A 15,289-nucleotide genomic window follows, 5' to 3' on the forward strand; every position below is an offset into this window, starting at 1 on the left:
AAAGGTACAGGATGCAGACAGTTAGGAATAAAATTAGCCAACACATTATGGAGCGTTGATCAGTACAGACGCTGCCCTTTGTATGTGTTTTTTTTATTTTTAGAATTTTTACATAGCTATAACGTAATAACCACTGTTAAAGAGAAACAGTCACTCACAGAAATGCAATTAAAATGCTATACTTACTATACTATACTATATTAAATGCTGCACAAATAACAGTAGGCCAGTAAGATCAGCTGAGCTGAATTACAGAGAAAACCTTGTGCTAAAGTAAATTTCAATCAAAATAAAACCGATTTTGAATTAAAATGCTATTTCAACCATTTTAGGCATCAACCTATCAAACCTTATTTAAGGCTATGGATCAATTAAGTTCTTCAGATTTGATAACTTTATCTACCTTTGCTTTGATTCCTAACCTAAGAATGAGTAAATCTGTCAGCTGGTGCGATATTCAGCGTGGAAAAAGTCAGTAAGGGCAAGGGGAAACAAAATAATGATTAACTGAAATATTGCAGTGTTTTGTTTCATGATACCATATTGATATTCTACAGCAGTGCCATGATGTTTTATATATAAATAAGACCAATTCTAAACCATATAGGCACAACGTCTGATTTCCTGAAGTCCGCTTGGTCTTATAATTGAAGACAAGGAGGAGGAAACAAAGTGTCACCTTAGGCTCAGCAACAGCGGCTCAAAGTAATGTGTTTACTTCTCCTTGCAGATCAACAACCTTGGACAACTCTGCTATTCATTATCCCGTAATTAATCATCAAACGCCAGCTCAATCTGAATGCAGTGCTCCGATAACCACCGTTACGACACAACTGCATTAGTCTGCCCCTCTTTGCCTTTCGCTGCCTTTCAGCTCCAGATGAAATGATGAGAGGCTCTCACCCCTGAGGCAAACGTCCCTGAATAACCCCTGTCAGAAAACCTTTATTAATTAAAAAAAATGACAAAACCGAACTTGGTCCCATCAAGTGTCACATATAAATAAATGTGTGGAGAAGAGTGAAGTGTGAACTGTGAGGTGTGAAGTTACAGTAACACATAGTGGGAGGGAGAGCTCAGTCCAGATGGAGGCAAAGTCATGGTTTTTAAGCCAATTTATTTCCAGTCTGATATTCTGATCTGACTCTGTTGTTCATCACTAAAATAAACATAAACCTCATTGGAAAAGTTAGGGATGCAAAAACTTTGAAAACTCTGCTGTCGAGGTTACCACGTAGTACCTCCAGTCATCCTATATAGAAATATCTATTTAGCAAAACTGTATTTTTTTTAAACTAAAAATAAATAAATAATATTTTTATTCATCAGAACACAAAGGACTGGACGCAGGTATAACGTGGTCTTCTAGGTGTTCAGTTGTTGGTGAGTATATCAAAATAAATCAAAGCTACACTTCAAGAGAACTTGACTTCTAGTCAAACCTGATCTTACCTCTTCTAACGTTGAAACCTCCATGAAGAAACATGAGTGCATCTAGCGACACATGATATCAGTGAACAAATGCTGCATTGTTTGATGTGTGCCTCACAGGCACGGTGAAAGGGTGTGTTATTCAGTGAAAGGCCAGAGCCGTTCAGACGGCTGCATGGTTACGCTTATTCATGCAGAAGCAGCGCTGGTCATTGACATAACCCATGTGGTGTTCACCACGTGGGTTGTGAGAGACGAACGCCCTAGTTAGACCACAAAAAGACACTTCAGATGTCGTCGTCAGACGAGTGGCCTGACTCTGACCTCACTCTGACCTCACTCTGACCCCACAGCTATAGGGCACAGTAGGTTAGAATCTTCAACTTTCCCACCCAACACATGTTTCCAAGGCATTCACTGTATGTGAACTCGTGTGATGTGTTCTCATCCTATTAAATTTCCATGTTTTTTTATGAAGATTCCACGATGATCAGTACTGCTATTCAAGCCAATCGTATTAGAAAAGACATATTTTAATGGACAAGGACATCTCCTGAGGCTATGACTGCAAGATCCACTCAAAGCCTCATGATGAAGTAAAAGTTGAGTTAAATTGTGTCCTTTATGATCGTTGGTGTATAAAAGTAAAAAAACATTACACATTACTCAATAGGACGGTAACAAACTTGTGGCGTATCAACGGAGTCACAAGATTCCTTCTGGACAATTGAGCGGTGAATCTCACTAATACACACCTTCTCCCTTTATGAGCTTGTTTCTATTTCCTTTTACAGCACATAATCATTTACGAAATTACAATAATGCTCTATTGGAGAAGAGGAAGAGGAAGAGGCAGAAGAAGGAGGAGAAGAAGAAGAAGAAGAAGAAGAAGAAGAAGAAGAGGTTTAGCCTGAATTTACAAAGACCAAAAAAAAGCCAATATCTGTAGTAGCAGAACTAGCCAAAATAAGAGAATTAGCAGAACAATTGCAAAATGTAAAAAGGAGTCGCAGATTTGGTGGAAATAAAGGCATATACCTAATAGCCGAATTAGCCAAAGTACAAAAAGCAGAAACTACAATCACAAGTAACTAAATAAGTACAGCAGTAGAATGAGTGAAGAAGACAAAAACACATGAAGACTAGCGCTGCTTTTCATGCTATTAGAAGAAATAGCTCAATTTTAAACAGCTTAAATTCTAAGAATTCTACAACAATACATTTTCAAAAAAAATCAAAAAATCGACGTATGCTGTTGGTCGGGGAAGAAGTTGCATTTAGAAGGGATGTGTGAAAACAACAAAATATTTCTGTAGCTCAGCTGGACTGTTGCTTAGGGTTGTGGGTGCCAGTCTTCTAATTTATGGCCGGGGCAGGGATATAAAGGAGCCTCTAACTAACCTCTCTTGAGCTGGGCATTTCCATAAGTAAACCCTGCAAAGCACGTCACTGCTGTGGACAAATACAAATATGGCACAGGTCTTCTCTTTTTTCACTCCACTGGTGCACAAATCGGAGGCTTATGGAAACAACAAAAAACAACGTGGACTCCTGGGACGATCTTATTACTATCTGTTACCTCTGACTCTTCTTCTGTTGTGTCTTCAGGCCATGTAGCTTGAGCCTGACACTTACTGGATTTACGTCAAGTCCTTCTTGGAAGCTGTCATTTTCATTTTCATAAATATATTTCGCTGTTCTACAAGGTTGTTACCCATTTAAAAAAAAAAAAAATATTTCTAACAACTCCGTGCCCTTCCTGTAGCTCCTCTCTGTCCTCTGGTTGAGCGAGGCCTTGTGGACTTGTGTCAACTGTTGTGTCTGCCGTCCACTAACTGTTCAGAGCCAACAGGCCTGGAGCAGTGGCTGCAGCCTGCCACTGTGCTAAGTGAATAATTGCCCTGTATGACAAGCCTGGCTTTACTACTGCCACACAAGCCGCTCAAACTTTACACGCATCAAACTGCTCACAGACACAGATGAACACACGACAACAGCTGGAATCATTCCCATTGGCTTTTGTTTTTTTCCCACGTTTGGTGCTTTAGGCCAAGTGTTAGTCCTTGTCCTGTCCTTCAGTTCATCAAGGCTTTCTGTAATGACGTTTCCAACACAAACTCAGTCATCTGTTAAATCCTCAGATCTCCCCTGCCTTACATGAAGGAGCAGTGTTCCCTTGACGAAGTACAAGTCTATTAATCACTTTGATCTGAACCGCACTTATCCCCCAAAAAACAAGTTTACAAAGTACTTCACGGCAAGACAGAGGTTAGATTTATTGTATGTAATAAACCCCACAATGAAATATAACAGTTGTTAAAGTCATATTAATTAAAATGCTTTATTATGTCCCAAGGACAAAAGGTGGCAAGTGCAACATGGACCAAACGTGCCTAAAATGAACAAATTCTATGTACTAGGGGTGAGCACTGGCAAGAATGTGGCTGTACAATATGACGATATATGTTGAGTCCTTTTTTAAAAAAAATGCAAATTGTAGGAAAATTGTCAGCACAGTAAACAGACAACGCAGTCATGCTTATCACTGTATTGATATTTCCTCACAGTAGCTATAAGAGCAGTCAGTACGCTTCCTTTTCAGCCATTATAGCTGCTGTACTAACATGTGCAGGAATACACTGCAAGTCAGTTGATAAAAGCCGAGATAAATTTACTGTGTCTTATCATTATCATCAATGTGAACAAGAAACAACGCAGTGATGAATGTCCTGACCGTGGCATGGTAAGTAAACAGAAGAAATAAAGAGCCAGGAAAAAAGCCAAAAGGAACCCCAGACGTAATTGTTTCAACTGCAGTAAATTAAGTTTCCAAATGCTCCGTCCTTTAAGTGAGATCTGTCCGAACCACAGATTTCAATGCACAATTATCCAAAAAATAAAAGTACAGAGACCAGTGGAGCAAAATAAGGATAAATTCTACTTCTGTTAAAATCAAGAAATATCAAGAAATAATAATGAAATAATAATATGAAGTCAAAGATACGTTTTCTACATTTCTGTACGGTAGGAATGTAAACAATGAATTCACAAAATGACATATTTTAAATGTCTGGCAGGTGAAGAAGTTAATAATTATTAGCACAGTTATTATTATTATTGTTATTTGTGTGTGTGTGTGTGTAAGACATACCAGTTTTTCTCAGTGGGAAGTCGTCCCTTGGGTTATAAACACCCAGCACAGGGTGGTTGTAGGCAGACATGCCGGTTTGTGGGGGCGAGCTCTGGTCCAGAGAACTGTGCTGGGTTTTCCTTGAAAATTGAAACACAGTCATATTTCAGGGTGCGTCATGAGTAACTGAGTAGCCCGGGTCTGTTATAGCTCTACTGTTTGTATGACCCGCACTGCTTCTCCTAAATCGAGGAGGTTGGATGTCGAGCTCAGAAAGTGAGCGAAAGGAAAACAGAAAACATAACTAATTTGTGCTTAGATAATTAATTTAGTTAACTGTGGCTTTTAATGTTTGCACGATACGAGGCAAGAATGAATAATCTGTTGTCTTTCATTTATCAATCTTTCCTCTAATCATCCCTCAACCCACCTATTCTTCCATCCGGCCGAGTCTCAGTACTACTGTACATTCATTACTTTTAATTACTTCAACTACATTTGCATAGTGGTGTGGACTTCGTCCCACATGAAACAAACACCTGCGAGGGAAATCACCAAAGGAAAAAAAAAAAAGGTTTCAGAGATGCTGTGATAAGTACTTAGGGTCAACTGTTCAGATTAATTGGGCGCTATCATCATGCTGCAATTATCCTGCTCTTATCCCATTTATATATATATATATATATACAGTATGTGTGACTGTCTGTGTGTCCTGCTCCATACGTCTCTCAGAACAGCGGATGAGGAAGAGGAAGCAGCTTCGCCAACAGAATAAAGTGCAGCTCCATGCATTATTCATCTGCTGTCAAGGAGTCAATTAGCCTCTAAACTTATAATCGTCCGCTGATACAGTGTGGTCTTCTGCTGCACACTTTCGTCGGAAAGATTCAGGAAGCTCATAACTTAACACACGTCAGAGCACAGACGCGTGGTGCGTCGGCTCGGCTGCTTAATGTACACAGAATAGTCAAAAACTGGATTGCTGTGATCATCTAGGAGGAAACAGATCCACAATTGTTCACAATCAAAGTGCCTGAATTCACATGAGCGTAATGGTGAAGTGACAAACAAACATCCAGGAATATTCTTAGCTCTCAAATTACTCCTGGAGCTTCCTCTTGTTCCTGGTCTGACTTTCTCAAACACATATAGCTGTTTGCTGTCTGGTGTCCTGTCTGGTGTCCTGTTTGTTTGCCATGTCCTGTTTGTTTGCCATACCTGTCAGAATGGCATACGCAACCTTTGCATACTCGCAGCTGCACCAAAGAAAATTACTCAATTGTGCACACACCTGTTGGAATCTGCTAACCAACTGTGAGGCGTTTCAATCAACTGTCAACTGTTGCCATGGTTACGTGAAGCTGCCCTTAAGTTTTCCCCATGTGAAAGAGGTGAAACATGCACTGGCTCATTATCAAATAAGAAGTTAAATGGCCAAAAACCACAGGTTTTGTTAAACAGGTGTGTAAAAAATGCAGCTCTGCTCGATTTTTTTTTGTCACCCGTGAAATGGACAAAAGTAAGTAGTAAATTAATAACAATAATAATAACTGCAGCTAAAAGTTTCAGAATTAGTGATAAGTATAAATCAGACCATTAATACCATTTAAAGAATTGATTATAAAAAAAATAACCTTACACTACATTTAAATGGTTAAATACTGTTTTGGTCGTTACTGCACTCTTTTAAACATATTCAGGCTGCAAAGGGTTACTTACCGGTACCAGTAGGGGGCATCGTTGGGCAGACCACCCTGGTTAAGGCTCCGTTGAGCCAGGGCTTTCTTCTTGTTTAGGACAAACTCCTGAAGACGCATCTTGACTTCAGTACTGGCCACTGCACCTGTGGTGGAGAAGTTAAAGGGACATGATCAACGACACGAGGACATGGACCAGAGACCTGCTGATGACCAACTATCACTACTTTGTCCAGACCAGAGAAAACATTGATGTGTGTGATTTTCTCATTGCTAAAAAATAAACAGATCTTTCTGTACATTAGCCAACTGAACAAGATGCAAACCTCTTTATGTTTTTACTACTTTAATACTTTAATTAATCGTCTTTTTATTTTAATGAGTAGTAGCCGATATATCAACTGGAAAATATCAGCATAATCTGCTAATAGGCAAATACCAATTCAAATATATCTGTATGTTTTATCGTTTCACAGAAACAAATCTTCAGTTCAAACACTGAAGGTCATTTCTTGTCCTTTAGCCTAATAAAAAAGTCTCAATTGCCTAATCTAATCTAATCTAATCCAATCTAATATGCTGCTATCATTTATATGCAGAGTTCCATAAAAGAAGAGCGAGCCGACAGATCAATCTGCAGTCAGACATGCTTCAGTAATGAGGATTACAGTTTGTTTAAAGTCGTTTGTGGGCTTGAACTCGGACCTCTTTTCACTCCACTGTACATCACACATGTAGCTGAGATTTGATCTGTTCTTTTGGGAAAGAAAACAAACGATTTAATCACGTCCCCTCGGGCTTTATGGATTTAATTTAATTTAAATCAAGTCTGAATTTAATCTACCAAACAATTAGCAATTAAAACAATGATCAGATTAATCGATACGCAGAGTAATCACTAGCCGCACAAGCTCTACTTTCATCCCATAATGAAGCCTTTAAAAGTCCTGGAAAAGAAAAACGCAGAAGAACTAGAGGAAAAAAAACAAACAAAAACGAACTAAATTGCTGAGTAAATTAAAGTCGCTGGAGCCGCAAACCACATACGCGCAGGTACAAGTGAAGGCAAACACAGAGCGGTACAGCCTCAGTCTGTAACCTCTTTCCATTCTGTGTGTAAACTGCTCTCAAGGACTCCCGTACCGCCCTCTGTCAATGGACTGTTGAGAGACGTCCAACAGGCGCTGGTTGGTAATAAGTCGGGCTCAGCCTCGGCCAAGGCCACCGGGCTAACGCCGCTCCTTTACCACCGTAAACATGCAGGTTCTCCAAGTAAAATGGAAAAAAAAGAGGTGCAAACACAGGGCACACACACACACACACACCTGTGAGCACAGAGACACACTCAGAGATTACAGATCTAGAAGCGGTTNNCAGAGCCCTGGACGTAGTGGAGAGTGGGGTCACAGGATGGTGGCAGTGATGTTCAGGAACAGAATTTCTCTCACTGTGCTGACAGGTCCGTTAAGAAGATTAGCCTTTTTAGTTGACAGGGACCAGGAGGAGTCTGCTCTACAGCCATGGTTGACAACATTGTGCTCTTGGGGTCAAATATTTAAATTTTTTTTTTGGAACTTAGATATTAATGAAAAAATATAACAAATTGAAAAAAAAAAACATTTTGTTTGTATATTATTTTATATGTTGGGAATGGTTGGAAACGCTCTGCCTAATGTTCAAAACAAGACCTGAGGCAGTTTTTCTTTCAGAATGTTCTACAGCAAATAGAATGTAAATATATTTGGTTAAAGACTGAATTTACAGAAGGAATGGTAGGAGCAGAGGATAATTAAAACCAATGCGTGTGTGTGTGTGTGTGTGTGCATATTTTGCAAAGAAGGTAGGTGTGTGAGAGTGAGTAGTTGCCAAACTTCAGTTTCCAGAGAAAAAAACAAAAAACCTGTAAGACAAAACTGGGAGCCAAACGCTGTATTAACAAATGGCTGATTGAAGCGGGTGTAAATTGTATTAGTATTATTACTAACTTACTGTTATATTTGATGATGTCTGTGGTTAAATGGCACCTGGTTAGAGTAGTTATAATCTGTCACCGTGGCACGGTGGAGCTGCACATGTGTAGTCATATTATTTAGGCAGAGGCTTTTACTGAAATTTTCTCCTGTAGACTTTACGTTTTTTTCAGGAATTGCACAGCCACGTTCTGTACAACGACAAGACCCAATTACGAGGACTGCTCGTTCTGGACCGAGTCAATATGTCTTCTACTGAAAAAAAAAAACAAAAAAACGAGATACGAGATACAACTTACTTTCCTGTCCCCTCTCCTTGTTCTTCAGCAGCTGCAGCTTCTGCTCCCTCTGCTGCTTCTCCAGCTCCTGCTCCAGACGATGGTTCTCCATCTTCCTCTGGTGCTCCAGCAGCTCCTGTTGGTGTTTTAACGCCAGCAGCTCCTGTTGCTGCTGCAGGTGAAACAGCAGAAATATGCATCAGTGGAGCTGATCTGGTGTAAAACCATAACTCAGTGCTCCCAAAGCTCATCACGGCCATCAAAGATTGTAACAGTGTGTCTGCCAGTGGCAACACAAAGGAAACCGGAACAAAAGGCACAAATCTTCACCGTTAAAGCTACAGTTTCTTTACAGCTTTGCTAGTTTTCCACTAAAAATAAAATAAATCTAATTATGTCAAGGCTAATTTCTTGCTACTTTTATCTGAGCTTTTACACTAACTATTATGGCTACAATATGGCAAAGTCAGGGCACTGTAGCACATCGATCCTAATGTGGCTTCTGCCTATACATACAAGTCATGTTCAGGGAAAATGAAATAAATGAAATAAGTCAATAATTTGATTGAATTCAACAGGAAGTTGCTGCACACGGTGCCTCTGTGTGGCTCAGATCTCTACGTGCTGTTGTCTCAGATGGCAATTTCCTGGCAGCAACACCCACTATTTGTCATTAGCTCATAAACCCACAGAAAAACTCAAACAAACAACCAAACAAACAAACCAGAACCATTTGTTTAACATCGACTGCATCGCTTCAGGAACAATCGAGTCCAACAGGTGTTTGAAGTAACAAAGTCAAACTTTTTCCGCATCATTTAAAACACTGCAGGCTCAAACGTAAGCTTGAAAATACATGTCAACACTTAGAAGTAGGTACGAGCAAAGACCCATAATCCAATCTGCTCAAGCATTCATTACTTCAGGAAAACACAGAGAGGAAAACCATCTGTTCATTTGTCTTTCAAATCTTTGTTCTCCACGATTTTTTTTTTGTTTTTTTTGTTTTTTTGATCAAATCACACTCTTAACTGCAGCTTCCCAATTTGTCCTCTAACCAAAGGGTCAAATGCTAAACCCACATAAATTCCACACGTCTAGAATTCAGCGAAGAGTCCTTGAACCAGACCTGGGACCTCATTGCCAGTCAAGTGAGCGAGAGTGTTGATTAGATCCTGAAAACACACAGTAAAACATGGCTTCTTCTTCCCCTGGAGCCTTAATGGCATGTGACAACGCAACGCCACTGAATCAGAAGTGCCAATTATTCTTTAATGTCCCTGTAATACACAATAAATAGCACAAGCTGTCTGTGCCTGCTCTCTGCCAGCAACATAATGACCTGTCTACAATGTGCCAGGGAACTGACACTGCCCCCTCCTGAATCCCCCCAATAATCACACGCCCAGTCACAATATTTGATCAGTTGCCATAACTGCATGTCATCAACCCAAGTTCTTTTCATTTAAATGGCTGCAAAACGGACACGTGTTCATAGTGAAACGCACGAGACGACGCGAGGATGAAGAACGGTGAGGTGACAGAGGAAGATCAGCTCAAACCTGGCAGTGATGCCAACGCCAGAAATCCACATCCAGCCTTTTTATATTTTCAAGCTAAACTCAGGGATTGAGTGGGTGGGAAAAGCTCAAAGTAACCTCCCCACCCATATCTACATACACACACACACACAAACACACACACACCACCACCACCACCACAACCACCGATCCCTCGTGACTTTGCAGACCAGGGATGTGCACACAAACTTTTCCCCATCTGACCAATAATCTCATGCTCTTGGAGAGATTTCTCAGTGTATGAAAGAGATGTGTGTGTTTGTGCACACATTTGAATTTGTGCGTGTGTTTGTGAGTGTACACAGAGGCAGTGAAAGGACCTGATTGAGGCCAGGCCTCCCTCGCTCAGGCCGTGCGTCACTGACCTCCACCTGAGTGGTCCTGCAGCCCCACCACAGGCCAGACCGCCTCAGCATCACGGCTGTGGAACTGAGCAGTGGGGCGGGGGGGGGGCAGTGCGGGCGTCAATTCACTCACGAGAGCAGGAAAATGTGCTAATGAATCAGTTCTTGAGAACTGTTCAACGGCAGAGATACAATCTTACTTTGGGACTAAATGTCTCCTGTGTACGTTTTTAACTTCGTCATGAAAAATGTTGGGAAAAAGTGAAAGCTGAGAAAAAGGGTAAAGATGGAAGGGAGGGAAAGGAGGGAGAGAGAGAAAGAGAGAGAGAGAGCAGGATACAGCACAGAAGAGGAGGTAAAAAGATGAGACACGAAATAAGACAATACAAAAATGGGTGAAAAGAGAAATGAGAGAAGAGGAAAAGAAAAGGAAAAGAAAGAAAGGGAAAAAATACAAATTTTAGGAGGTGAAAAAAACGGATGAGGAGAGAATTTGAAGAGGTTGGAAGTTGGAAGACAATTAAGGTTCGTTTTTTAAATAAGGAAAGATAAGGAGGAAGTCTGCAGGAAAGGCCAGAGGAAGGTGAAAGGGATAAAGGGAGGGGAAAGGAAGCAAGACAGGAAAGAAGAAATGGAGGAACAAAAAGAAAAAGCCAGATCAACGAAGGAAGAATGGAATCAAGAAAGAAATTAAGAAAAAATGAAGCAAGAACTATAAAACAGGACAAAGAGGTTTGACTGGAGTAAAGAGTAGGAAAGGTGAAATAAAAGACAGGGAGGAAGTAATAAAAAGGACAGGAGGAAGAGGAGGAGGAGGAGATGGGGAGAAAAACGATGAGGAGAGAAGTGAGAGATGTAGGTGTAAATCAAGTGACAGGGAAATAATAAAATCATTAATTTGCTCTTAATGTATTCCTAAGCTTTCATCTTCTACCTTTTTTTTCAAATATCTGGAAGAATAAATGTCGCTAGATGTTTAACACCGAGGTTCCTGACAGAGCCGTATTTTTAAACCACACCGCGGCCCCTCAGGAGCCCTCCTCTGCTCTCTGGGGCCCGAGGGCGGGATGATCTAGATTCACTTTGAATTTCCAGGTCACAAAGACGTGATCATGTGATCTGAGCCTACTTCGCTCTCAGTTGTCGATATATAAAAAATCATGCGTTTTCTGGACAGTTATGGGACGAAACATCATTGGTTAGAGTTCAATTCTTTGGTTTTACATCTCAACATCGTTGTGTTGTTTTTTCCCCCGGAAGGAAATCAGGTTTAAATGTTTTTATTGTCGTCTCTGAAGCTGCTGAGTGACATGAGTGACAGGAATCTGACGGCTGACGAAGTTAGAAGCCGTCCGTGCTTTGTTCACATAACTTTTAAATGGGTTTGTGAAGCGAGTCAGTGCATTTGAGCTTTGAATTTATTGTCTCCTGGAGGTTTTAGATCCAATTCTCTGGCGTTGAACTGAAGACTGATGTGCTGCAAATCTGCCGCAATAATTATGTTCAGTTTATCTCCCTGTTAGACGGCATTTTATTGTTTTCTGTTAAGGTCATTTGTATCTTTCTGGTTTTTCTGATGCTTTGATTTAGAATATAAAACAAAGTACCGTTTACATGGTCGGCCTCCAGTACGTTTCAACTGTGTCTAGGGTCACAGCCAATGAAGGAAGGACAGAGGGAGGAAAGAAATGAAAGAAAGAAGAAACAGGGATGACAAAAAGAGCAAAAACATTGGGGGGAAAAGAGAAAGAAGAACAAAAGAAGAAGGAGAAGAAGGAGGACGCTGGGAAGGAATAAGGAAAGGAAGTCTTGACATGATTTTGTTTATATATAAAATTCAAGACTATGCTCCATTTTAAATTTTCCTTTGCTTTCAGAAGTCTCTCCCCCGTAGGGAACCTTATTATCATTATTATTATTGTTATTATAATAACCACAGCTGTCAAGGGTGCGTTTTCTACAGAAGTGACACCTACGGTTTCTCCGCTGTGTTAAAACTAGACAGAGGAAAAATCAGCGAGGCTGTGACTGCACTTACTGAGAAACTAAAATGACGATACCTGAGCCCAACCGCGGCCTGCTGGAGGAGAAAAGTATCGGCCATTACTCCTAGTTGCAGTATCGGTATCAGACATGAAAAAGTTGTATGGAGCCAGTCCTAGTACAGACTGCACTTTCTAAGAACGGCTTCAATGATGGAATAACAAAAGTGGATGGTGACCAAAAGTTATACTTTGAAATGGCTACTGGACACGTCGCTGTGGCTGAAATACATTTTTGAACATAATTGATAATAACAATCATCATCATCAGCGTCATCATCATCAGACTCTATCTTTATTCAATAACTCGACAGTTCAGTCAATGACAGAGAACACTGAGGCAATGTTTGAGATTTCTTTAACACATTTTGCAAAAGACCTTGACATTTCAGGCTCTTTGAGGATTACAAACGCCTCACCGAACGTGAATCATCGATATTTCGACCTGCTCTTTACCGCCCCATCTACAGCAACCCATCAGCTTGCATTTCCTGCAGATGTAAACCTGTGATCCCACGGCTGAGTGACGTACCGTAATGTGTTCCTGCAGCTGCACCTCATGCTGGCGGGACAGCTGCTCGTGCTGCCTCTGGAACTCTGCGATAAGGAGCTGTCTCTGGATCTGCTGCTTCTGCTTCAAGGTCAGCAGCTCCTGCTGTAGCTGCTGCTCCCGGACAGAGGCCACCACTACACCCCCGCCGCCACCGGGCTGACCCGGGCCCCCGAGACCCCCGGGTGACTGCTGACCAGGCGGGGAGAGCGATGACAACTGCTGCTGCTGCTGCTGCTGCTGGTGGTGGTGGTGGTCTACACGTAGGTCCATGGGGATGGCAGCGGGCGGGAGACGCAGCGGCAAAGCTGAGTTAATGTCCACTACAGAGAAGAAGAGAACAAAAAGAAGACTTTAATAATTTGATGACAAGCTTTGAACTGTTTCAACACATTTTTGAGGCTTTTACCACAGCTAGCCTTATCAAATTACAGGAAGAGTTCAGGGAGATCTGATTGACTTTTAAAGGCTAATTATTTACTTTCTTTGTGTAATTTACACAAAGAAATGTAATATCTCTGATCTAGGGTTAAATTATCCATATATTTAGATTAGGTTTGCTACTTCTCAGCTATGATTTTGCTAAGTTTTGACAAAACTCAACTCTTCTAGCAGCATCTTTGAGGCATTTTGGCTTATATAAGGTATTTGGGCTAAATAAATATTCTTCTTTGCTATATTTCCTGTAGAGACCTGTAGATTTCATTCTGCTTAGGCATATTTACTGCAATCGGTTAACAATTAACAACTCGGCTTACTTCACTCTTTTGTTCGTTAGTATATTACTATATTTGTGATTTCAATTATCTGTATAAATGCAACACGGAAGATAAAACAGAACAGAAACGGCTTACAGAATAAAAGTAAATGTCACACGTCTGTCTCTGTGTCTCATGATGCACTCATTCTTGCAGCCACTTCTGTGTTTGCTCAGTGAGTGAAACTACAAGGAGAAACGTTGCGCATCAACACGGGATTAGATCGGAGCTGTGTAGCTGCTCAGTTACACGCAGGTAAACCTCTGCAACAGCCACGGGTAACAGGGCTGTATTATTAGGGGAACATGTGTGGGAGCTTATATACAGTAGCTGCTTCCACATGATATAGTAGTTGAAAAACAGTGAACACAAGAATTACATCAGTTACTGCCAGAGCTGGTATTGACAGGACAGACAGAGTTGTTGTTGTTGTTGTTGTTGTTGTCACCTGGAGACTGGGAGTGTTTACACCTGGAAATGTTTTTAGGTTGAGGCTTTTTTATTTTTAACACCAATTATCTGAATTCGTAATTCGTACAAGTGTGCATGCAGGCAGAAAAGTATTTGAAGGTAAAATTTTCACCTGCGAAAAGTCTGGGTTAGATACCCTTTAAGAGTTACTAACTTCTTTCTGTGCTATCCTGTAAGAATACGAAGATTGACTTAATGGCACTCTGTTTCTGTCTGGCCCAGAAATGTCTGCATTCAAAACCAATCTTTTTTGTTGACCAAATTTTACAAAACACAGTGGCGTCCCCTCTCTGTGGCCCATGACGGTGAGTTTTTCGTGACGTTGTCATTTTTTTTTTTAAATAATTTGTTGCGTTCACGGTCTAACACTGACCTCTCACTAACTCAAATTATTAGCCGCTCCTCTCAACTCCTTTTCCACACCTCCCACGGCCGCTGCCGCAGTCGCACATAAAGGTTGACGGCGTCTGACAAAGATTGCATTGAGCGGCTGTGATGCAGGGCCTTGAGCTGCTCGCTCACAAATCACTGCACAGGAAGCCTTCCAATCAGGCCGCTTCCCTCACCATTAAATCTGAATAAATAGGAGCCGATTGGCTGATTATTTACCTACAGATTTAATGACACCGCTGCCAGAGCCAGAGATACTTGCCTTGAACTGTGTTTTAATAAAGAGGAAAACACGGCAGCGGCAGCAGCAGCAGCAGCAGCGGCGGCAGCAGCAGCAGCAGCAGCGGCGGCTGTTAGCATCCGGAGGAGGCAGCTAGCACTGTGTTTTCAGGGTAAAGATGTGTAGGCGTACGTTTACAGGAAAAATACACAGTCAGTTATAAATCTGTGACATTATTACAGATAAAAAAAAAACAAAAAACGTTCCACTCCCACATCCACTTATCGTTGCTCTGATACAAAGAAAATCGACACGTTATTTACGCAGGAAAATGTTTTAGTTTCACTGAAGCAGTTGGATGAAAATCCCACCACCGGGGGTTTCAACCTCAGGTCAGCGGCCCCAGCTTGTGTCAGTCCAGCCCTGGA

The 15,289-nt window shown here is 41.1% G+C and overlaps 1 protein-coding gene across 3 annotated transcripts in view; it reads right to left on the bottom strand.

Annotated features, from left to right (window-relative positions):
• Positions 1-15,289, bottom strand: part of LOC103389529 (histone deacetylase 4) — a 60,739-nt gene that overhangs the window by 20,101 nt on the left and 25,349 nt on the right. For all 3 annotated transcript variants that reach the window (XM_025062213.1, XM_017038992.2, XM_008324971.3), the window contains 4 exons: positions 13,005-13,345; positions 8,528-8,678; positions 6,281-6,404; positions 4,583-4,701 (listed from right to left, as the gene is read on the bottom strand). In XM_025062213.1, the coding sequence (XP_024917981.1) occupies positions 4,583-4,701; positions 6,281-6,404; positions 8,528-8,678; positions 13,005-13,345 (735 nt within the window). The remainder of the gene's footprint in view (positions 1-4,582; positions 4,702-6,280; positions 6,405-8,527; positions 8,679-13,004; positions 13,346-15,289) is intronic.

Source organism: Cynoglossus semilaevis, chromosome 14, assembly GCF_000523025.1.
Source record: "Cynoglossus semilaevis isolate Cse_v1.0 chromosome 14, Cse_v1.0, whole genome shotgun sequence".
NCBI classification, from domain to species: Eukaryota; Metazoa; Chordata; class Actinopteri; order Pleuronectiformes; family Cynoglossidae; genus Cynoglossus; species Cynoglossus semilaevis.